The 23,163-nt window shown below is 58.0% G+C and overlaps 1 protein-coding gene across 2 annotated transcripts; it reads left to right on the top strand.

Moving 5' to 3' along the window:
• Positions 1 to 733: 733 nt before the first annotated feature.
• On the top strand, positions 734 to 22,849 carry LOC140472257 (serine/threonine-protein phosphatase 4 catalytic subunit). 2 transcript variants are annotated; one of them, XM_072567475.1, is made up of 9 exons: positions 734 to 904; positions 6,211 to 6,323; positions 11,264 to 11,315; positions 12,539 to 12,589; positions 12,856 to 12,957; positions 13,599 to 13,772; positions 15,041 to 15,167; positions 16,643 to 16,832; positions 21,302 to 22,849. In XM_072567475.1, the coding sequence occupies exons 2-9, from the start codon at positions 6,226 to 6,228 to the stop codon at positions 21,429 to 21,431; spliced, it is 924 nt and encodes a 307-aa protein (XP_072423576.1). In that variant the 5' UTR covers positions 734 to 904; positions 6,211 to 6,225; the 3' UTR covers positions 21,432 to 22,849. The 2 variants fall into 2 exon arrangements, with proteins under 2 accessions (XP_072423576.1, XP_072423578.1); XM_072567477.1 differs by having other exon boundaries at positions 6,211 to 6,339.
• The last annotated feature ends 314 nt before the right edge of the window (positions 22,850 to 23,163 follow it).

Raw genomic sequence — 23,163 nt, 5'->3', positions numbered from 1 at the left:
CCCCTCCCTCCCTGAGGGGGTAAATGCCCCTCCCTCCCTGAGGGGGTAAAGATGCCCCTCCCTCCCTGAGGGGGTAAATATGCCCCCCCCTCCCTGAGGGGGTAAAGATGCCCCTCCCTCCATGAGGGGGGTAAAGATGCCCCTCCCTCCATGAGGGGGGTAAAGATGCCCCTCTCTCCCTGAGGATGTAAAGATGCCCCCCCTCCCTGAGGGGGTAAAGATGTCCCTCCCTCTATGAGGGGGTAAAGATGCCCCTCCCTCCCTGAGGGGGTAAAGATGCCCCTCCCTCCCTGAGGGGGGTAAAGATGCCCCCCCCTCCCTGAGGGGGTAAAGATGCCCCCCCCTCCCTGAGGGGGTAAAGATGCCCCCCCCCTCCCTGAGGGGGTAAAGATGCCCCCCCCCTCCCTGAGGGGGTAAAGATGCCCCCCCCCTCCCTGAGGGGGTAAAGATGCCCCCCCCCCTCCCTGAGGGGGTAAAGATGGCTGTCTCTCACACACAGTGATATGGGCGAGTGGGGGAGGGGAATGTTCAAGATGCCCCTCAGTCCCTCCCATTCTGGCTGCCCCGCACTAAGATGGCGGGCAGGGTGGCCAGTGGAAGGGGAAGTCCCACGTGACTCAAACGTCCGTTGGAGATCCAGCGCCCACTCCACGACCCGCGCAGGGAGGCATTGTGCGCTTGCGCTTCCGCCGTCACGGGCGGGGCTTGGGGGTTATGGGCGGGGCTAGGCCGCGCAGGCGCATTCGCCATCCTCTCTCCCCCGCCGCCGCCGCCGCCATCTTGTATTCGGGTCGGCCCGAAGCGGCGCTCTGCGCTCTCTGTCCCTCCCTTTCTCTCTCTCTCTTCTTGTGCTGGCTGGACGCCGCGAGGCCTCGAGGAGGGGGAGGCGACGGAAACAGCACAGGTAAGAAAAAGAACTGGCGACGAGAGTGCGGCGGGAAAGGGGGGGGGAGTGAAGAAGCGGCTACGCTGTTGCCGCCGCTCGAGACGATCCCCACCGCCCGACGACCGATCCTGGGGCCGTCGCTCGCTCGGCCTTTCTCGGAACGGGCCAGTGCGCAGCCGCGGGCGGTTCGGAGGCGTTCGGCGTTCCCCGGAGCGGGCCAGTGCGCAGCCGCGGGCGGTTCGGAGGCGTTCGGCGTTCCCCGGAGCGGGCCAGTGCGCAGCCGCGGGCGGTTCGGAGGCGTTCGGCGTTCCCCGGAGCGGGCCAGTGCGCAGCCGCGGGCGGTTCGGAGGCGTTCGGCGACGCCCCGGAGCAGGGCCAGTGCGCAGACTCGGCCGGTGCGGCTGTCCACGAAGGTGGCAGTGCGCAGCCGCGGGCGGTTCGGGAACGCTCGGGCGCCTTCCGGAGGCACCTCAGTGCGCAAACGCAGACGGGCTCGGCGATGTCCGGAGGAGGGGAGCCGTGTGCGCACGCGCAGTGAGGACTCTCGCACCTGGCGAGGGAAGGGAATCTCCCAGTGAGGCCATTCGTCCCCTCTAGTCTGCTGGGCCACTCAGTGAGATTTAGGCTCTTTTTCTTCTTGTGTCTGGCCTGATGGATGACCCCCTCATTCTGAGGTGATGCCCTCTGGTCCAAGAACTTAAAAATCACATCACACACAATTTGAACTCACACCAATAGTCCAATTTTTACAAAAAGTCACCCAACACCAGGTTATAGTCCAACAGGTTTATTTGGAAGCACTAGCTTTCGGAGCGTTGCTCCTTCATCAGGTGGGAGCTGTGCTCCGAAAGCTAGTGCTTCCAAATAAAGCTGTTGGACTATAACCTGGTGCTGTGTGATTTTTAACTTTTGTCCACCCCAATCCAACACCGGCGTCTCCAAGTCCTAGTCCAACAGGATTATTTGGAAGCACTAGCTTTCGGAGTGCTGCCGCTTCATCAGGTAGTTGGTGGAGCGGGACCATCAGACGCAGAGTTTATAGCAAAAGATTACCTGTGTCGTGCGACTGACACGATACATTGAACTAACCTGGGTTGCTGTTAAGACTGCGGTGCTGGAAACGCACAGTGGGTCAGGGAGCATTCCAAGGAGCAGGAGAATCGACGTTTCGGGCATCAGCCCTTCATCACCTCAGATGCTGCCTGGCCTGGTGCGCTTTTCCGACACCACACTTTCAACTCTGATCCCCAGCATCTGCTGCCCTCACTTCCTCCTAGATTGCTGTTATGTCTTTCATTGTTTAGAATGGGTTGCAGGTTTTGGTTCCCTACAGTGTGGGAACAGGCCATTCAGCTCAACAAGTCCACACCGACCCTCTGAAGAGTAACCCACCCCGACCCTATATCTACTCCTGACTAATGCACCTAACACTATGGGCAGTTTAGCACGGCCAGTTCAACTGACCTGCACATCTTTGGATTGTGGGAGGAAACTAGAGCTCCCAGAGGAAACCCACGCAGACACTGGGAGGAACGTGCAAACTCCACACAGACAATCGCCCAAGGCAGGAATTGAACCCAGGTACCTGGCGCTGTGAGGTAGCAGCGTTAACCACTGAGTCACTGTGCCACCCAGAGATTGGATCGGTGTTCATTGGGGTGAAGAAGAATGAGATATGACCTTCCTGAAACAACCAAGATTCATAAGGGGACTTGACACGTGAAGTGCAGAGAGTTAGCTTCCCCACGTAGACCCAGAGGCTTATTCTTCATCTCCGAATAAAGGGTCGCCCAATCAAAACACAGATGAGGAGGAATTTCTTCTCTCCAAGGGGAGGGAATCTGTGGAATTCTTTACTGCGGAGGGCTGTTAAGGCTGGGTCGTTCAGTATATCCAAGGCCGAGAGAGGGGGGTTTTTAATCAGGAAGGTGATTGTATTTTGGGGGGGTGGGGGGTGGAAAAGAGTGAAGAAAGGGCTGGCAAGTGGAGTTGAGGATGATCAGACCAGCTACAATCACACTGAATGGCAGAACAGACTCAGTTATATAGCACAGAAATCGATCGAACCCCCCCACCCCCCGCCCTACAGTCTCCTACTGTTCTTATAACTTGTGGGATACAGACAATTCTAACCTCTCACCTTTAATGTATTGGCTGAGCTAACATGTCACTTATTTTTTTATATAAGCTTAAGTTACTTTGAGAAGGGGACTTGAAAGACATTTTTGGCTGACATTTTAATGACGTACGGTGAAGTGACTCAGTGGTTAGCGCTGCTGCTTCACAGCGCCAGGGACCTAGTTCAATTCCTGACTGTCTGTGTGAAGTTTGCACATTTTTCCCATCCCTACGTGGGTTTCCTCCGGGAGCTCCAGTTTCCTCCCACAGTCCAAAGATGTGCAGGTCAGTTGAACTGGCCGTGCTAAACTGCCTGTAGTGTTAGATGCATTAGTCAGGGGTAGATATAGTGTTGGGGAATGGGTCTGAGTGGGTTACTCTTCAGAGGGTCGGTGTTGGGCCAAATGGCCTGTTTCCGTACTGTAGGGAATCTAATCTACTCGATCTCTCCTCCATAGGACAGTCCCTCCTCATCCCCGCGATCAGCCTTCCCTGGACTGCCAGTCTATCTTTGCTTCGATAAGGGGCCCCTAAAACAGTTCACAGTATTCCGGCTGTGGGCTGAATAATGCCTTGTGTAGGTTTAGCAAAACCTCCCCACGTTCCTACTCCATTCCCTTCGAATTAAAGGCCAATATTCCCTTTCCCCTGCCTTATTACCTACTGGGCTTAGATGCCAACTTTTAATCATGGAGAAGCATAGAAAATATGAGTAGTCCATTCGGCCCTTCGAGTCTGTTCCACCATTCGAAAGGATCGTGGCTGATCATCCAATTTTGGTCCCCTGTTCCTGTTTTTCTCTCCAGCCCTTTCATTTCTTTAGTCCCAAGAACCATACCTAACTCTTTCTTGAAAACATTTGATGTTTTAGCCTTAATCACTTTCAGTGGCAGACTCACCACTGGCTGGGTGAAGATATTTCTCATTCTTGATGAAGGGCTGTGGCCCGAAACGTCGATTCTCCTGCTCCTCGGATGCTGCCTGGCCTGCTGTGCTTTTCCAGCAACGCGCTCTCAACTCTGAGCTCCAGCACCTACAGACCTCACGGTCTCCTTGAAGATATTTCTCCTCAGCTGGACTGTGAGAGCTAAGTTCTGTAGTTTTTGATCACTGCTGCCAGGGAGAGCTTTTACTCCGATCATACACTAAACCTGCCTCATCAAAGTTAGAAATCACACGACACCAGGTTATAGTCCAACAGATTTATTTGGAAGCACCAACTTTCGGAGCTCTGCAACCATCAGACAACCACCTGATGAAGGCGCTGTGCCCCAGTCCAACACCAGCATCTCCAAATTATGCCTCATCAAACATCACCAGATCCATAATAGCCTGCTCCCTGCTTTGATCTACCACATACTGTTCCGGGAAACTGTTGGGAGTGCACTGTATGAATTTTCCCTCCTGGCTGCCTTTCCCAATTTACCTAAAGGTTAAAGTTCATGTGCTGCAATTCTCATTTGCCCTCAATATCTCCTGATTAACCTTCTGTCCCACTGGCTAGCTGTTCTGGGGCTTACCGCCTTACTCCTTCCCCATTTTATTTCTTACCTGCACCCATGTGGATTACAGAGTCATTCAGCAGGGAAACAACCAGTCCACACTGAATGTGATCGCAAGCTAAGAAGAGAATAGTGCAGTAAGAGCACAGCAGATCAGGCAGCATCCGAGGAGCAGGAAAGTCGATTTCCAGCACAACTCTAATCTCCAGCAGCCCACAAGTACCCACTTTCGCACGATCGCAAATGAAACTAATCTCTGGCCCATATGCCCCCAAAACTATCCTGTTCATGAACCTACCCAAATATCCTTTAATTGTTGTAACTGGACTGTCATCCACCACTCCCTCTGAGTGCTTCGTGTGGGGAATGACCTGCCAATGTGTTAAAACAAAAATTGCCCCTCATGTCCTTTTGAAATCTTTCTCCCCTCAAATTAAAACGATGCCCAGTGGTTTTGAACTCCCCCCATCCCACCCCGAGGGAAAAGAGCCTGGTCATTGACCTTATCAAGTCAGGCAGCATCCAAGGAACAGGAGAATCGACGTTTCGGGCATTCCTGAAGAGGGGCTGATGCCCGAAACGTCGATTCTCCTGCTCCTTGGATGCTGCCTGACCTGCTGCCCTTTTCCAGCACCACATTTTCAACTCTAATCTCCAGGATCTGCAGTCCTCACTTTCTCCTCATTGACCTTATCAAGCCCGTCCTGATTGTCTGAAACTTATTAAAATCATCCCTCAACCTCCTACGCTGCAGTGAAAAACCGTGCCAGTTCTCTCCACTCGATCTTTACATCTAAACTGCTCCGTTCTGCATCTTTGGAAGAAGATGATTTCTTGCTGTTGTTTGCACTCTGCCAACAAAGCTTCTGCTTCTACTTCTGCTTCTACCTGCCCTTTAGGAAATGCCCAAGCTCCTGAATATTTGGTTTCCCAGCTTTGATCAGCTGTAACCAGGTCTGTGCATATCCATTAACCTGTATCTGTGTCATTTAATCACGTGTTCTTCCTGCAACGCAGTTTTCAGTAAAGAGCTGCTGTTTTTTCAGTCCTTTATCCACCTCTCCCTCCACTGTGCTGTGCCTTCCTGTCTCAGTACCATTATTAAAATTGCTGTCCTGGAATGCCACCAGATCCTTCTCCTTTGTCAGTCCATGTTTCCCCTCCTAAACCCCTCCATTTTCATTAAAACCTCATATATCACTAGTGGGGGGGTGCCCTGCTCTATGAAGACAAGAGGGTAGCAGTGGGAGTGTGTACCCTGGGGAGAGCCAGTGCCCGGTGGGGGGCCTGTACCCCAGGGTAAGTGGGTGCCATGCAGCTGAGTAGGTGCCCTGTTTTGTGTGTGTGTGTCTGTCTGTCTGTCTGTCTGTCTGTCTAACTGTGTGTGTATGTCTGTCTGTCTGTCTGACTGTGTGTGTGTGTGTGTGTGTGTCTGTCTGTCTGTCTGTCTGACCGTATGTGTGTGTCTGTCTAAGTCTCTGTGTCTGTCTGTCTGTGACTGTGTCTGTCTGTGTGACTGAGTGTGTGAGAATGTGTGTGTGTGTCTTTCTGAGTCTCTGTGTCTGTGACTGTGTGTGTCTGTGTGACTGAGAGTGTGTGTGACTGACTGTGTGAGAGTGAGTGTGTGTGTGTGTCTGTCTCTGTCATTCCCAGTGAGTGCCCTGTTAACCAGTATGCTCTCCTCTTCCTGCTGCCTCCTGCCAGCTCCCTCCCTCCACCATGACAGAGATCAGTGATTTGGACCGGCAGATCGAGCAGCTTCGACAGTGTGAGCTGATCAAGGAGAATGAAGTCAAAGCACTGTGTGCCAAAGCCAGGTTGGTGCTACTGCGGGTGAGGTTCCTCCTGGATTTCTGTCAGTCTACACCTCCCCCAACCAGCACGTTCCTGTTCCCACCCCCACATAAACAAACACACACACACAGGCACGCACGCAGACTCTCTCTCTCTCTCTCTCTCTCTCTCTCTCACACACACACGCGCTCGCGCTCTCTCGCGCTCTCTCGCGCTCTCTCGCGCTCTCTCGCGCTCTCTCGCGCTCTCTCTCGCACTCTCTCGCTCTCTCTCGCTCTCTCTCGCTCTCTCTCGCTCTCTCTCGCTCTCTCTCGCTCTCTCTCGCTCTCTCTCGCTCTCTCTCGCACTCTCTCGCACTCTCTCGCACTCTCTCGCACTCTCTCGCACTCTCTCGCACTCTCGCACTCTCTCGCACTCTCTCGCACTCTCTCGCACTCTCTCGCACTCTCTCGCACTCTCTCGCACTCTCTCGCACTCTCTCTCACACTCGCTCACTCTCTCGCACTCTCTCGCACTCTCTCGCACTCTCTCGCACTCTCTCGCACTCTCTCGCACTCTCTCGCACTCTCTCGCTCTCTCTCGCTCTCTCTCGCTCTCTCTCGCTCTCTCTCGCTCTCTCTCGCTCTCTCTCGCTCTCTCTCGCTCTCTCTCGCTCCCTCTCGCTCCCTCTCGCTCTCTCTCGCACTCTCTCGCACTCTCTCGCACTCTCTCGCACTCTCTCGCACTCTCGCTCACTCTCGCTCACTCTCGCTCACTCTCGCGCACTCTCTCGCACTCTCTCGCACTCTCTCGCACTCTCTCGCACTCTCTCGCTCTCTCTCGCTCTCTCTCGCTCTCTCTCGCTCTCTCTCGCTCTCTCTCGCACTCTCTCGCTCTCTCGCACTCGCTCTCGCTCTCACTCGCTCTCGCACGCTCTCGCTCTCGCTCTCACTCGCACTCACTCGCTCTCTCGCACTCGCTCTCACTCGCTCACTCACAGGCTCTCGCTCGCGCTCTCACTCTTGCTCTCGCGCACACCCACACACACACTCGCTCTCATACACAGACCCCCCCCCCCCCCCCCCCCCCCCCCCCCCCCGGTATCTAATACCCTCCCAATCCTGTTGGTTGCTCTTCTCGGTGACACATTAAGCTCCTGTCTCTAACCCAGTCCCTTATCGTTAAGGCCCTGTCTCTAACCCGGTCCCTTATCGTTAAGGCCCTGTCTCTAACCCAGTCCCTTATCGTTAAGGCCCTGTCTATAACCCAGTCCCTTATCGTTAAGGCCCTGTCTCTAACCCAGTCCCTTATCGTTAAGGCCCTGTCTCTAACCCAGTCCCTTATCGTTAAGGCCCTGTCTCTAACCCAGTCCCTTATCGTTAAGGCCCTGTCTCTAACCCAGTCCCTTATCGTTAAGGCCCTGTCTCTAACCCAGTCCCTTATCGTTAAGGCCCTGTCTCTAACCCGGTCTCTTATCGTTAAGGCCCTGTCTCTAACCCAGTCCCTTATCGTTAAGGCCCTGTCTCTAACCCAGTCCCTTATCGTTAAGGCCCTGTCTCTAACCCAGTCCCTTATCGTTAAGGCCCTGTCTCTAACCCAGTCCCTTATCGTTAAGGCCCTGTCTCTAACCCGGTCCCTTATCGTTAAGGCCCTGTCTCTAACCCGGTCCCTTATCGTTAAGGCCCTGTCTCTAACCCGGTCCCTTATCGTTAAGGCCCTGTCTCTAACCCAGTCCCTTATCGTTAAGGCCCTGTCTCTAACCCGGTCCCTTATCGTTAAGCTCCTGTCTATAACCCGGTCCCTTATCGTTAAGGCCCTGTCTCTAACCCAGTCCCTTATCGTTAAGGCCCTGTCTATAACCCAGTCCCTTATCGTTAAGGCCCTGTCTCTAACCCGGTCCCTTATCGTTAAGGCCCTGTCTCTAACCCGGTCCCTTATCGTTAAGGCCCTGTCTCTAACCCGGTCCCTTATCGTTAAGGCCCTGTCTCTAACCCAGTCTCTTATCGTTAAGGCCCTGTCTCTAACCCAGTCCCTTATCGTTAAGGCCCTGTCTCTAACCCAGTCCCTTATCGTTAAGGCCCTGTCTCTAACCCAGTCCCTTATCGTTAAGGCCCTGTCTCTAACCCAGTCCCTTATCGTTAAGGCCCTGTCTCTAACCCAGTCCCTTATCGTTAAGGCCCTGTCTATAACCCAGTCCCTTATCGTTAAGGCCCTGTCTCTAACCCGGTCTCTTATCGTTAAGGCCCTGTCTCTAACCCGGTCCCTTATCGTTAAGGCCCTGTCTCTAACCCGGTCCCTTATCGTTAAGGCCCTGTCTCTAACCCAGTCCCTTATCGTTAAGGCCCTGTCTATAACCCAGTCCCTTATCGTTAAGGCCCTGTCTCTAACCCAGTCCCTTATCGTTAAGGCCCTGTCTCTAACCCAGTCCCTTATCGTTAAGCTCCTGTCTATAACCCAGTCCCTTATCGTTAAGCTCTTTGGTCACAGATGTAACACCTTAGTTACTATCCCCTGCAGGTTATTTTAAACCCAGTCTCTCCGTGATGTTCCCATTCATCGAGAATGACAAAATATTTCCTTTGCTTTTCCTTCCTGCCTTTTAATGGATTGTCCCAATCTCCGTGGCCCCGTTTTACCCCTCGCCCCCAACTTGATTTGTTTTTGTTCAGACTCTGGGTCCTGCGTGGCAAGTTCCCATCTTATTTCTGATTTGTAGGTGTGGGTTTTGCTCCCTAATTGCCCCTTGGGAAGGCCTGGGTGCAGCCACACTGCTGTTTGAGGGGGAACTGTGAGCCTGGGTTGGACAGGGACTAGAGGTTTGACCTAGCTGTGGGGAAATGAGAGCTCGTGGTCTGTCCAAGTAACCAGTGGCAGATTTGGTTTGGTCACTTCAAGGAACAAGCTGCCTGGGTGCAGTTCATAGGGATTCTTTGGAACCATAGAGGTTTACAGCACAGAATCAGACCTTCAGGTCCAACTCCCCTTTATACTGACCAGATACCCTTTTTAATCTAGTCCCATTGGACAGCGTTTGGCCCATATCCCTCGAAACTTTCCCTATTCACAGCTTTGGGGAAGATTTGTAGCTCAGGTTGAGGTTCTGGATGTAGGTTTGCTCACTGAGCTGGAAGGTTCATTTTCCTTCCTATTTATCCACTCATCTTTTCCTAATCATATCCCCCATCCATTTTCCTTTTAAATATTCTCATTGTCCCCAGCCTCCACCACTTCCTCTGACAGCTTGTTCCATACCCTCTCCACCCTCTGTGTGAAAACATTGCCCCTTAGGTCTCTCTTTAAACCTTTCCCCCTCTCACCTCAAAACCTCTACCCCTCTAGTTTGGGAATTCCCACCCCAGGGGGAAAAGACCTTGACTGTTCACCCTATCCAGGTACCTCATGATCTTATAAACCTCTATAAAGTCACCCCTTCATCCTCTGACGCTCCAGGGAAAACAGCCCCAGCCTGTTCAGCCTCTCCCTGTAGCTCACACCCTCCAACCCCTGGCAACGTCCTTGTGAATCTTTGCTGAACCCTTTCAAGTTTCACAACATCCCTCTTGTAGCCGGGAGACTGGAGCCGAATGCAGTATTCCAGAGGTGGTCTCGTGACTACAGCCATGACTTCCCAACTCCGACACTTAATGCACTAACCAATAAGAGTAAATGGACCAAACACTGCCCTGATTTCCTGTGATTCCACTTTCAAGGAACTGGGAACCTGAACTCCAAGGCCTCACTGTTCAATAACTCACCCCCCCCAGGGCCATACATTGGCTGTGTTCTGCGTGCTGTTGTTGACCCAGTGAAAGCTCACTCCAGCTTTTACAGAGGGTCAGTAAGCCAGCTGTGTACCTGCAGTGACCAATCGATCTATGACTGAACCCCAGCTCCCCACCTTCTCCCATCTCCCATGCTCCCTTCGCAGAGCAAGAGTCAGCCGGCCTCAAAAGTCCCAGCCACCCTCAGTCACTGTCTGTGGGAAAGAGTTAGAGACCCAGCTCTCCCCCCCGCTCTGTGAACGAGTGTTTGCAAAACCTCGCTCCTGTAAGGACCGGTTTGAAATGCCTCACAGTGCCAGAGACCTGGGTTCAATTCCCGCCTCAGGCGACTCTCTGTGTGGAGTTTGCACGTTCTCCCCGTGTCTGCGTGGGTTTCCTCCCACAGTCCAGATTAGGTGCAGGTTAGGTGATTTGGCCATGCTAAATTGCCCGTAGTGTTCGGTGCATTAGTCAGGGGTAAATGTAGGGGAATGGGTCTGGGCGGGTTGCTCTTGGGAGGGTCGGTGTGGACTTGTTGGGCCGAAGGGCCTGTTTCCTTGCTGTAAGTAATCTAATCTCATCTCAAATCTAATTGCGGATGCTGCAAGTCAGGAGCAAAACCAGAAGTTGCTGGAAAAACTCAGCATGTCTGGCAGCGTCTGTGCAGAGAAATCCGAGTTACCGTTTCTGGTCTGGCCACCCTTCCTTTCGAACTCACTGGTCCCGAAATGTGAACTTGGATCTCTCTTCGCAGACACTGCCAGACCTGATAACGTTTGACTCTGTTCCCCCCTCCTCCTAGACTCCCAGTCGCCAAGGGGTGAATCGACTAAGTTTCCCTTAACATCTTCTAATCTTTGATCACATCAGCCCCTGGACCTCACCCCCCCTTGTGGGTGGAGTCTCTACCCGGTGATTTAACCTGGGCCAGACGGGGCGAGGGAATTATTCCAGTGATTTAACACTGCACTCCCTCAGGAGGCTGACACCCCCCCCCCCCCCCCCCCCCACCCCACCCCACCCCAAGAGGCCTGAAGTGGGTTCTGACCAGGGATACCGAGAACAGGAGCAATCATTCCTAACCACTCACAACCCCAAAACCCTGTTTTTACCATACTCGGACACCCACCACAATCCCATCCAACTTCCCTCATGCTCCCCCTGCCATCTTGTGTGTTCATGAGCTGGTTTTAACAGGTTGTGTTCTGTCTGTATTGGTGTAGGGAGATCCTAGTAGAGGAGAGTAACGTGCAGCAGGTTGATTCTCCAGTGACGGTGAGTTTCCACGAACAACACCTCATTCATTTCTCCTCAATGTTGCTCTCTTTCTTACGCTCTCTCTCTCTCTCTCTCTCTCTCTGTCTCTCTGTCTCTTCCCCCACCCCTCCCATTTCACCCATTAATGAATTATATCAGCAGCATTTAATCCTGAAACAACTCAGGCACTAACTGAGTCCGTCAAAAAGTCACCTCCGAGGGAGCCCCGCACTGCGGGAGGGTCAGTGCTGAGGGAGCCCCGCACTGCGGGAGGGTCAGTGCCGAGGGAGCCCCGCACTGTGGGAGGGTCAGCGCCGAGGGAGCCCCGCACTGTGGGAGGGTCAGCGCCGAGGGAGCCCCGCACTGTGGGAGGGTCAGCGCCGAGGGAGCCCCGCACTGTGGGAGGGTCAGCGCCGAGGGAGCCCCACACTGTGGGAGGGTCAGCGCCGAGGGAGCCCCCCACTGTGGGAGGGTCAGCGCCGAGGGAGCCCCCCACTGTGGGAGGGTCAGCGCCGAGGGAGCCCCCCACTGTGGGAGGGTCAGCGCCGAGGGAGCCCCCCACTGTGGGAGGGTCAGCGCCGAGGGAGCCCCCCACTGTGGGAGGGTCAGCGCCGAGGGAGCCCCCCACTGTGGGAGGGTCAGCGCCGAGGGAGCCCCACACTGTGGGAGGGTCAGCGCCGAGGGAGCCCCACACTGTGGGAGGGTCAGCGCCGAGGGAGCCCCTCACTGTGGGAGGGTCAGCGCCGAGGGAGCCCCGCACTGTGGGAGGGTCAGCGCCGAGGGAGCCCCGCACTGTGGGAGGGTCAGCGCCGAGGGAGCCCCGCACTGTGGGAGGGTCAGCGCCGAGGGAGCCCCGCACTGTGGGAGGGTCAGCGCCGAGGGAGCCCCCCACTGTGGGAGGGTCAGCGCCGAGGGAGCCCCCCACTGTGGGAGGGTCAGCGCCGAGGGAGCCCCACACTGTGGGAGGGTCAGTGCCGAGGGAGCCCCGCACTGTGGGAGGGTCAGTGCCGAGGGAGCCCCACACTGTGGGAGGGTCAGCGCCGAGGGAGCCCCGCACTGTGGGAGGGTCAGCGCCGAGGGAGCCCCACACTGTGAGAGGGTCAGCGCCGAGGGAGCCCCACACTGTGGGAGGGTCAGCACCGAGGGAGCCCCACACTGTGGGAGGGTCAGTAATTGTGAGAACCAGATTAATGAAGTTCTGGGTGTGAGAGGTTTCTGATGGTTGTTCTCTTTCTGTCCAGGTTTGTGGCGATATCCACGGTCAGTTCTATGACCTGAAGGAATTATTCAGGGTGAGTAACAGTTCTCTCCCCCTGTCTCTCCCCCCCCCCCCCCCCCCCCTCTCTTCTCCTCCCCCCCCCCCCCGATGGTTTGTTACCCCGGACACTCTCAGAATCTGACATCTTGTTGTAAGGACTGACCCTGGGGAGTGCACTGTGTATTGAGGCCTGAGCCCACTCCATGGGCCATATGAAGGAAACTGTGAGCTTTGGAGAGATCATCCTTCTCCTCGTTATGTTCCGGACACTTTGTCATTCTCCCCCCTCCCTCCCCCCAGGTGGGCGGCGATGTACCAGAGACCAATTATCTATTCATGGGAGACTTTGTGGACCGAGGCTTCTACAGCGTTGAGACCTTCCTGCTGCTGCTAGCTCTGAAGGTGAGGAGCTGCTCGAAGGGTGGGTCAGGGAGTTCTCATAAGGTAGGTTCCATCACACCGGGGGGACAGTGTAGAGGGAGCTTTACTCTGTATCTAACCCGGTGCTGTCCCTGTCCCTGGGATGGGGGGGACTGTGTAGAGGGAGCTTTACTCTGTATCTAACCCCGTGCTGTCCCTGTCCCTGGGATGGGGGGGGACAGTGTAGAGGGAGCTTTACTCTGTATCTAACCCCGTGCTGTCCCTGTCCCAGGGATGGGGGGGACAGTGTAGAGGGAGCTTTACTCTGTATCTAACCCCCGTGCTGTCCCTGTCCCTGGGATGGGGGGGACAGTGTAGAGGGAGCTTTACTCTGTATCTAACCCCCGTGCTGTCCCTGTCCCTGGGATGGGGGGGACAGTGTAGAGGGAGCTTTACTCTGTATCTAACCCCCGTGCTGTCCCTGTCCCTGGGATGGGGGGGACAGTGTAGAGGGAGCTTTACTCTGTATCTAACCCCCGTGCTGTCCCTGTCCCAGGGATGGGGGGACAGTGTAGAGGGAGCTGTGTGGGGTTTGGTATAATGTTGAAAGCCTATTGCAGTGTTGGCAGTACCCCTGAGCCTCTCCTCTCTCTCTGTACCCCCCCACCCTGCCCGAAACTCAGGTGCGATACCCAGACAGGATCACCCTGATCCGGGGCAATCACGAGAGTCGACAGATCACACAGGTCTATGGCTTTTATGATGAGTGTCTGCGGAAATACGGCTCGGTCACTGTGTGGCGATACTGCACGGAAATCTTCGACTACCTCAGTCTGTCAGCAATCATCGATGGGAAGGTAACGGCTGGGGAAATGAGGTGGGCTCAAGGTTGGGGGGGGGCGGGGTCACTGACACCCACACGGGGAGTGAGGGGGGTGATGGTGCTGTGTATCACAGGGGGTTTAGGGAAACGTGGTGACCCTCCCTGGGCCCAGTCTCCATAGTCTCCATCCTGACTGAGGGTCAGTTACACCCACACGGGGTTCGTGGGGGAGTGAGGGGGTGAGGGGGGTGATGGTGCTGTGTATCACAGGGGGTTTAGGGAAACGTGGTGACCCTCCCTGGGCCCGGTCCTCCATCCTGACTGAGGGTCAGTTACACCCACACGGGGTTCGTGGGGGAGTGAGGGGGTGAGGGGGGTGATGGTGCTGTGTATCACAGGGGGTTTAGGGAAACGCGGTGACCCTCCCTGGGCCTGGTCTTCATCCTGACTGAGGGTCAGTTACACCCACACGGGGTTCGTGGGGGAGTGAGGGGGGTGATGGTGCTGTGTATCACAGGGGGGTTTAGGGAAACGTGGTGACCCTCCCTGGGCCCAGTCTCCATCCTGACTGAGGGTCAGTTACACCCACACGGGGAGTGAGGGGGTGATGGTGCTGTTTATCACAGGGGGTTTAGGGAAACGCGGTGACCCTCCCTGGGCCCGGTCTCCATCCTGACTGAGGGTCAGTTACACCACACGGGGTTCGTGGGGGAGTGAGGGGGTGATGGTGCTGTGTATCACAGGGGGTTTAGGGAAACGTGGTGACCCTCCCTGGGCCCGGTCTCCATCCTGACTGAGGGTCAGTTACACCCACACGGGGTTCGTGGGGGAGTGAGGGGGGTGATGGTGCTGTGTATCACAGGGGGTTTAGGGAAACGCGGTGACCCTCCCTGGGCCCGGTCTCCATCCTGACTGAGGGTCAGTTACACCCACACGGGGTTCGTGGGGGAGTGAGGGGGTGATGGTGCTGTGTATCACAGGGGGTTTAGGGAAACGCGGTGACCCTCCCTGGGCCCGGTCTCCATCCTGACTGAGGGTCAGTTACACCCACACGGGGTTCGTGGGGGAGTGAGGGGGTGATGGTGCTGTGTATCACAGGGGGTTTAGGGAAACGTGGTGACCCTCCCTGGGCCCAGTCTCCATCCTGACTGAGGGTCAGTTACACCCACACGGGGTTCGTGGGGAGTGAGGGGGTGATGGTGCTGTGTATCACAGGGGGTTTAGGGAAACGCGGTGACCCTCCCTGGGCCTGGTCTCCATCCTGACTGCCTCTGTCGCCTCTCTGTTGTCTCCTATATGCAGATTTTTTGCGTGCACGGCGGTCTCTCTCCCTCCATACAAACGCTGGATCAGATCAGGACAATAGATCGTAAACAGGAGGTCCCTCATGACGGGCCCATGTGTGATCTCCTGTGGTCAGACCCTGAAGGTAAATGGGCAGTGGGCGAGGGCGAAGGGTGCAATACATTGTTTGGGGATCTTCAACTGGGCAATAGCAGGTTGGGCACTGACTCTCCCCGCGGTACGGGAGGGGACGCTGACTCTCCCCGAGGTACGGGAGGGGACACTGACTCTCCCGGGGTACGGGGCGGACACTGACTCTCCCAGGGGTGCGGGAGGGACGCTGACTCTCCCCGGGGTACAGGAGGGGGACACTGACTCTCCCCGGAGTACGGGGGGGGGGAACGCTGACTCTCCCCGGGGTATGGGGAGACACTAACTCTCCCCTGGGTACGGGTGGGGGGCGAGGTGGGTCGCTGACTCTCCCGGAGTACGGGGGGGAGGGGGACACTGACTCTCCCCGGGGGGGGGGGGGGGGACGCTGACTCTCCCAGGGGTATGGGGGGGGACGCTGACTCTCCTGACTCTCCCCGGGGGCGGGGGACGCTGACTCTCCCAGGGGTATGGGGGGGGACACTGACTCTCCCCAGGGTACAGGGGGGGACGCTGACTCTCCCGGAGTACGGGGGGGGGGAGGGGGACACTGACTCTCCCCGGGGTACAGGAGGGGACGCTAAATCTCCCCAGGGTACAGGAGGGGACGCTAACTCTCCCCGGGGTACAGGAGGGGACGCTGACTCTCCCCCAGGGTACAGGAGGGGATGCTAACTCTCCCCGGGGTACGGGGGGGGGGACGCTGACTCTCCCCGGGGTACGGGGGGGGGGGACGCTGACTCTCCCCGGGGTACGGGGGGGGGGGAACGCTGACTCTCCCCGGGGTACGGGGGGGGGGACGCTGACTCTCCCCGGGGTACGGGGGGGGGGACGCTGACTCTCCCCGGGGTACGGGGGGGGGGACGCTGACTCTCCCCGGGGTATCGGGGGGGGGGGGGACGCTGACTCTCCCCGGGGTACGGGGGGGGGGGACGCTGACTCTCCCCGGGGTACGGGGGGGGGACGCTGACTCTCCCCGGGGTACGGGGCGGGGGGGGGACGCTGACTCTCCCCGGGGTACGGGGGGGGGATGCTGACTCTCCCCCAGGGTACGGGGGGGGGGAAACGCTGACTCTCCCCGGGGGTATGGGGAGACACTAACTCTCCCCTGGGTACGGGTGGGGGGGTGGGGGGAGGGGGGCGAGGTGGGTCGCTGACTCTCCCGGAGTACGGGGGGGGAGGGGGGGCACTGACTCTCCCCGGGGTACAGGGGGGGACCCTGACTCTCCCTGGGGGGGAGGGGGGGGACGCTGACTCTCCCCGGGGTACGGGGGGGGGGATGCTGACTCTCCCCGGGGTACGGGGGGGGGGGGGGGGGACACTGACTCTCCCCGGGGCACGGGAGGGGACGCTAGCTCTCCCCGGGGTACAGGAGGGGACGCTAACTCTCCCCGGGGTATGGGGAGACACTGACTCTCCCGGAGTACGGGGGGAGGGGGACACTGACTCTCCCCGTGTTTGCTTTTTCAGACACTACGGGTTGGGGTGTGAGCCCAAGGGGAGCTGGTTACCTGTTTGGCAGTGATGTCGTCACTCAGTTCAACGCTGCGAATGACATCGATATGATCTGTCGGGCTCACCAGTTGGTGATGGAAGGTTATAAATGGCACTTTAACGAGACCGTGCTAACTGTCTGGTCTGCACCGAATTACTGCTACAGGTGAGTGGAGGCCACCAGGAATACTGCTCTGAACATTGGCATGTGACATCTGTAGGCTCAGAGGGAGCAGGGCTGTGTACACTCCCAGTCTGGGTCAGACCGCACTCGGAGCCCCGTGTACACTCCCGGTCTGGGTCAGACCGCACTCGGAGCCCCGTGTACACTCCCCGGTCTGGGTCAGAGTGCACTCGGAGCCCCGTGTACACTCCCAGTCTGGGTCAGACCGCACTCGGAGCCCCGTGTACACTCCCGGTCTGGGTCAGACCGCACTCGGAGCCCCGTGTACACTCCCGGTCGGGTCAGAGTGCACTCGGAGCCCCGTGTACACTCCCGGTCTGGGTCAGACCGCACTCGGAGCCCCGTGTACACTCCCGGTCTGGGTCAGACCGCACTCGGAGCCCCGTGTACACTCCCGGTCTGGGTCAGACCGCACTCGGAGCCCCGTGTACACTCCCGGTCTGGGTCAGAGTGCACTCGGAGCCCCGTGTACACTCCCGGTCTGGGTCAGAGTGCACTCGGAGCCCCGTGTACACTCCCGTTCTGGGTCAGACTGCACTCGGAGCCCCGTGTACACTCCCGGTCTGGGTCAGAGTGCACTCGGAGCCCCGTGTACACTCCCGGTCTGGGTCAGAGTGCACTCGGAGCCCCGTGTACACTCCCGGTCTGGGTCAGACCGCACTCGGAGCCCCGTGTACGCTCCCGGTCTGGGTCAGCCCGCACTCGGAGCCCATGGGGATGTGCAGGTTAGGGGCCCTGGGAAATTGTCCCGTAGTGCTCAGGGATGTACAGGTTAGGGTGGATCGGCCGTGGGAAATTGTCCCATAATGCCCAGAGATGTGCAGGATAGGGTGGGATTGGCCGTGGGGAAATTGTCCCGTAGTGCCCAGGGATGTGCAGGTTAGGGTGGGATTGGCCGTGGGGAAATTATCCTGTAGTGCCCAGGGATGTGCAGGTTAGGGTGGGATTGGCCGTGGGGAAATTGTCCCGTAGTGCCCAGGGATGTACAGGTTAGGGTGGATTGGCCGTGGGGAAATTGTCCCGTAGTGCCCAGGGATGTGCAGGTTAGGGTGGGTTGGCCGTGGGGAAATTGTCCCGTAGTGCCCAGGGATGTGCAGGTTAGGGTGGGATTGTCCCGTGGGGAAATTGTCCTGTAGTGCCCAGGGATGTGCAGGTTAGGGTGGGATTGGCTGTGGGGACAGTGCCCCGTAGTGCCCAGGGATGTGCAGGTTAGGGTGGATCGGCCGTGGGAAATTGTCCCGTAGTGCCCAGGGATGTGCAGGTTAGGGTGGATCGGCCGTGGGAAATTGTCCCGTAGTGCCCAGGGATGTGCAGGTTAGGGTGGGATTGGCTGTGGGGAAATTGTCCCGTAGTGCCCAGGGATGTGCAGGTGAGTGTGGGATTGGCCGTGGGGAAATTGTCCCGTAGTGCCCAGGGATGTGCAGGTTAGGGTGGGATTGGCTGTGGGGAAATTGTCCTGTAGTGCCCAGGGATGTGCAGGTGAGTGTGGGATTGGCTGTGGGGACAGTGCCCCGTAGTGCCCAGGGATGTGCAGGTTAGGGTGGATCGGCCGTGGGGAAATTGTCCCATAGTGCCCAGGGATGTGCAGGTTAGGGTGGGATTGGCCGTGGGGAAATTGTCCTGTAGTGCCCAGGGATGTGCAGGTTAGGGTGGGATTGGCCGTGGGGAAATTGTCCCGTAGTGCCCAGGGATGTGCAGGTTAGGGTGGGATTGGCTGTGGGGACAGTGCCCCGTAGTGCCCAGGGATGTGCAGGTGAGGGTGGATCGGCCGTGGGGATTTCACGTGCCAGGTTGCCCATAGTGTTCAGGGACGTGCAGGTTCGGTTGCATTAGTCCAGATTAAGTGTCGGTTTTTGGGGAATGGGTCTGGATGGGGAACGTTTCGGAGGGTCAGTGTGTGTGGACGTACCCGGCCGAACGGCCTGTTTCCTCACTCCAGGGGTGGTCTGATTCTGTGATATCACCTGAACTGGGCACGGATGTGCTGAGATGGTCAATCCTCCTGCTGCAGAACGTGCCCCGAGGGATCTGGGCCCACGGGTCCACGGGTCCACAGCTCCTGAAAATGGCTGAGGTCCTCCAGAAGGCATGTCGGAGTGCTTCCCTCTGTCAGTCGAGGCGTTCTGTAAAAGCTGCGTGTTTGTGGGGGTATCGGCATTGCTCTGCCCAGCATCTATCGCCCCCCCCCCCCCACCGTCCCTCGTTGCCCCCCTCGACAAGGTGCTGGTCAGCTGCCACCTTGAACCCGCTGTGGGTCGACCCACTGTGTCCCACCTGGAGGAGGGAAACTGCCCAGTCACGCGGCAGCTGTGCTGGACGTTACTCAGGCCCCCGTTTGGGACATGGTGTACAGTTCTAGCTACTACGTTTATCGGAAGGCTGTGGAGAGATTCCTGGGGGGGGTGGGGGTGGGGGGGTGTGTGCGGTCAGCTCTGAGGGGAGCTCGGACAGTCCGTGGACAGCCTCGGGTGAGCGATGGGGTTGATAACAGTTGCCAGCGTTCTCAGCCGTGTCGACAGAATGGGTCGTTCCCCCCACCCACCCCAGGGTGGAAATGTCAGTGGCTGAGGGGAGGGTGGGTTTGAGCTGAGAGAGGGGACGTAGATGTGAGGGGTCCCCTGTGTGACCGTGACATCGGTTTGAGGAGATGTGTTGATGTTGTTTTCACGTAGATTTGTGCGTTAATGTCTGGAGACTTTGCTGGGTTATCGGGGGATGTTTGATCACTCCCGGTCCTCTGGGGGGTGGGGGGGTCAATCAGACAGCAGCGAGAGACAGGCCACACCCAGGGGGTGCTGTGTGACAGCATGGTCAGGGCAGGCTGAAGGGCCTCTTCTTCATCTCTCCCGGGGAGGGACGGAGGTGGATGGTCTTTACACAGGGTGAGGTCGCCTCAGTGATAGATGGGGCACTGACTCAGGGGCAGCTGGAGGACAGCGATAGAGGGGCTGAATGGCCTCTTGAAGATGGGGAGACATCGGCTGGGAATCCATCAGGGGGTGGAGTGGGGGAGGTGGCGCAGGGGAGTGTTACTGAGCTGACCGCTGCTGTCTCTCCCTCTCTCTCTCTCCCTCCCTCCCTCCCTCTCTCTCCCTCCCTCTCTCCTCCTCCCTCTCTCCCTCCCTCTCTCCCTCCCTCTCCTCCCTCCCTCCCTCCTCTCCCTCCCTCTCTCTCCCTCCCTCCCTCTCTCCCTCCCTCTCTCCCTCCCTCTCTCCCTCCTCCCTCTCTCCCTCCCTCTCTCCCTCCCTCTCTCCCTCCCTCTCCTCCCTCCCTCCCTCCCTCCCTCCCTCCCTCCCTCCCTCTCTCCCTCCCTCTCTCCCTCCCTCTCTCCCTCCCTCTCTCCCTCCCTCTCTCCCTCCCTCCCTCTCTCCCTCCCTCTCTCCCTCCCTCTCTCCCTCCCTCTCTCCCTCTCTCCCTCTCTCCCTCTCTCCCTCTCTCCCTCCCTCTCTCCCTCCCTCTCTCCCTCCCTCTCTCCCTCCCTCTCTCCCTCCCTCTCTCCCTCCCTCCCTCCCTCCCTCTCTCCCTCCCTCTCTCCCTCCCTCCCTCTCTCCCTCCCTCTCTCCCTCCCTCTCTCCCTCCCTCTCTCCCTCCCTCTCTCCCTCCCTCTCTCCCTCCCTCCCTCCCTCCCTCTCTCCCTCCCTCTCTCCCTCCCTCTCTCCCTCCCTCCCTCTCTCCCTCCCTCCCTCTCTCCCTCTCTCCCTCCCTCTCTCCCTCTCTCTCTCCCTCCCTCCCTCTCTCCCTCCCTCTCTCCCTCTCTCTCTCCCTCCCTCCCTCTCTCCCTCTCTCTCTCCCTCCCTCCCTCTCTACCTCCCTCTCTCCCTCCCTCTCTCCCTCCCTCTCTCCCTCCCTCTCTCCCTCCCTCTCTCCCTCCCTCTCTCCCTCCCTCTCTCCCTCCCTCCCTCCCTCCCTCCCTCCCTCCCTCCCTCTCTCCCTCCCTCTCTCCCTCCCTCTCTCCCTCCCTCTCTCCCTCCCTCTCTCCCTCCCTCCCTCCCTCCCTCTCTCCCTCCCTCTCTCCCTCCCTCTCTCCCTCCCTCTCTCCCTCCCTCCCTCCCTCCCTCCCTCCCTCTCTCCCTCCCTCTCTCCCTCCCTCTCTCCCTCCCTCTCTCCTCCCTCCCTCCCTCCCTCTCTCCCTCTCTCCCTCCCTCCCTCTCTCCCTCTCTCCCTCCCTCCCTCCCTCTCTCCCTCCCTCTCTCCCTCCCTCCCTCTCTCCCTCCCCAACCCCCTCTCTCCCCATCCCGCCCCCCCTCCCTCTCGCCCCCCTCCCTCTCGCCCCCCTCCCTCTCGCCCCCCTCCCTCTCGCCCGCCTCCCTCTCGCCCGCCTCCCCCCCAACCCTCTTCCCCCCTCCCCATACCTTTCGCCCTTCCCCTCCTCTGTCTCCCCCCCGCCCTCCCCTCCTCTCTCCCCCTCCCACCCCCCCCACCAAACCCCCCCCCCCCCCCCCCCCCCCCAGGTGTGGAAATGTAGCAGCCATTTTGGAACTGGACGAACATCTCCAGAAGGAGTTCATCATCTTTGAGGCCGCCCCTCAGGAAACACGCGGCATCCCCTCCAAAAAACCCGTGGCTGACTACTTCCTGTGACCCCAGCTCTGATCCCAGCCCCACCCACCTCCCCCGAGGCCCCAGAGACTGGACCCCAATGTCAGCCATCGTCACCAGCCCCAGCTCCATCCTCTGAGGGACCCGCCCCTAGTCCCAGCTCAACCCAGGAGCAGGCTCCCACTGATCGAGGGGACACTGGGCAATGTGTACCTCACAGGGTGGGGATGGGAAGCTGCTACATCCAAGAGGGGGTGGTTTCACTCTGGTATCAGGCACGTGTCAGTGTGCCCCATCCCTCCACACACACACACCTCACAGGGTGGGGATGGGAAGCTGCTGCGTCCAAGAGGAGGTGGTTTCCCTCTGGTATCAGGCACGTGTCAGTGTGCCCCATCCCTCCACACACACACACACACACACACACACCTCACAGGGTGGGGATGGGAAGCTGCTACATCCAAGAGGGGGTGGTTTCACTCTGGTATCAGGCACGTGTCAGTGTGCCCCATCCCTCCACACACACACACACACACACACACACACCTCACAGGGTGGGGATGGGAAGCTGCTGCGTCCAAGAGGAGGTGGTTTCCCTCTGGTATCAGGCACGTGTCAGTGTGCCCCATCCCTCCACACACACACACACACACACACACACACACACACACAGCCCCCCTCCCTCTGTTTCTCACACTCACACTCTGTCACACTCTCACTCACACTCACTCACTGTCGCACTCGCACTCAAACTCACTGTCTCTCACTCTGTCACACACTCACTCTCTCAGTCACACTCTCACTCACACTCACTCTCTCTCTCTCACACACACTACGTCTGTGTGAGTCTCTGTCTTCCTGTCTCTCTCTCTCTCACAAACACACACAGCCTCATATCCACAGAGACACATGCCCACACACGCCCAAACTCTTTCTGGCTTTCTCCCCCTTCACCCCCGCCCCCGCCCCCCCCCGGCCTGGTTGCCAGTGTGCTTTCCCCATCCCCCTTTCCCCATCCCCCTTTCCCCTCTCAGCTGTGGGGTCACATCTCTCCCCTTTGACCTCCTGTCCCAGACACCTCAGGACCCTCAGTCACACCCCCCCACAGTGGCCAGGCTATGGGTCTCCTGCACGCTGCAGACTGTCCTGATGGGGGGGGGTGGGGGTGAAAGAGTGCCCCACCTTCACCCCACCCAAGGGGGCATGGACTCTCCCTGATGGGGGTAAGGGTTACCCCCCCCCCCCCCCCCAAACAATTGTCGAACTTGGTGGATTGGGAACACTGGGAGGGATGGCCTCACTTTGGTGACCACACTGTCATTAACTACTCTCGACAGACAGACCTGTGACAAACAACTCCATCTGTCTTCAGGATCGACTCTGCAATGTTTTTAATGAAAGATTCACTCTTCAAATAAAATCTTCAAAAAAAAAAACCCAATAAAAAGTGCAAACGTTCACTCAGGTCTCCTGTAAATGTTTATTCTGAGGTACCTTTACAACCACTGTATCTAATCTCTGTCCCTGTCCCTGTCCCTGTCCCAGGGTGGGGAGGATGGTGTACAGGGAGCTTTACTCTGGATCTAATCTCTGTCCCTGTCCCAGGGTGGGAAGGATGGTGTACAGGGAGCTTTACTCTGGATCTAATCTCTGTCCCTGTCCCTGTCCCTGTCCCAGGGTGGGGAGGATGGTGTACAGGGAGCTTTACTCTGGATCTAATCTCTGTCCCTGTTCCTGGGATGGGGGGGGACAGTGTAGAGGGAGCTTTACTCTG

The sequence above is a fragment of the Chiloscyllium punctatum genome, unplaced genomic scaffold, assembly GCF_047496795.1.
Source record: "Chiloscyllium punctatum isolate Juve2018m unplaced genomic scaffold, sChiPun1.3 scaffold_284, whole genome shotgun sequence".
NCBI lineage: Eukaryota > Metazoa > Chordata > Chondrichthyes > Orectolobiformes > Hemiscylliidae > Chiloscyllium > Chiloscyllium punctatum.
The sequence above is the reverse complement of the archived record's forward strand: the minus strand, read 5'-3'. Positions and strand labels throughout refer to the sequence as shown.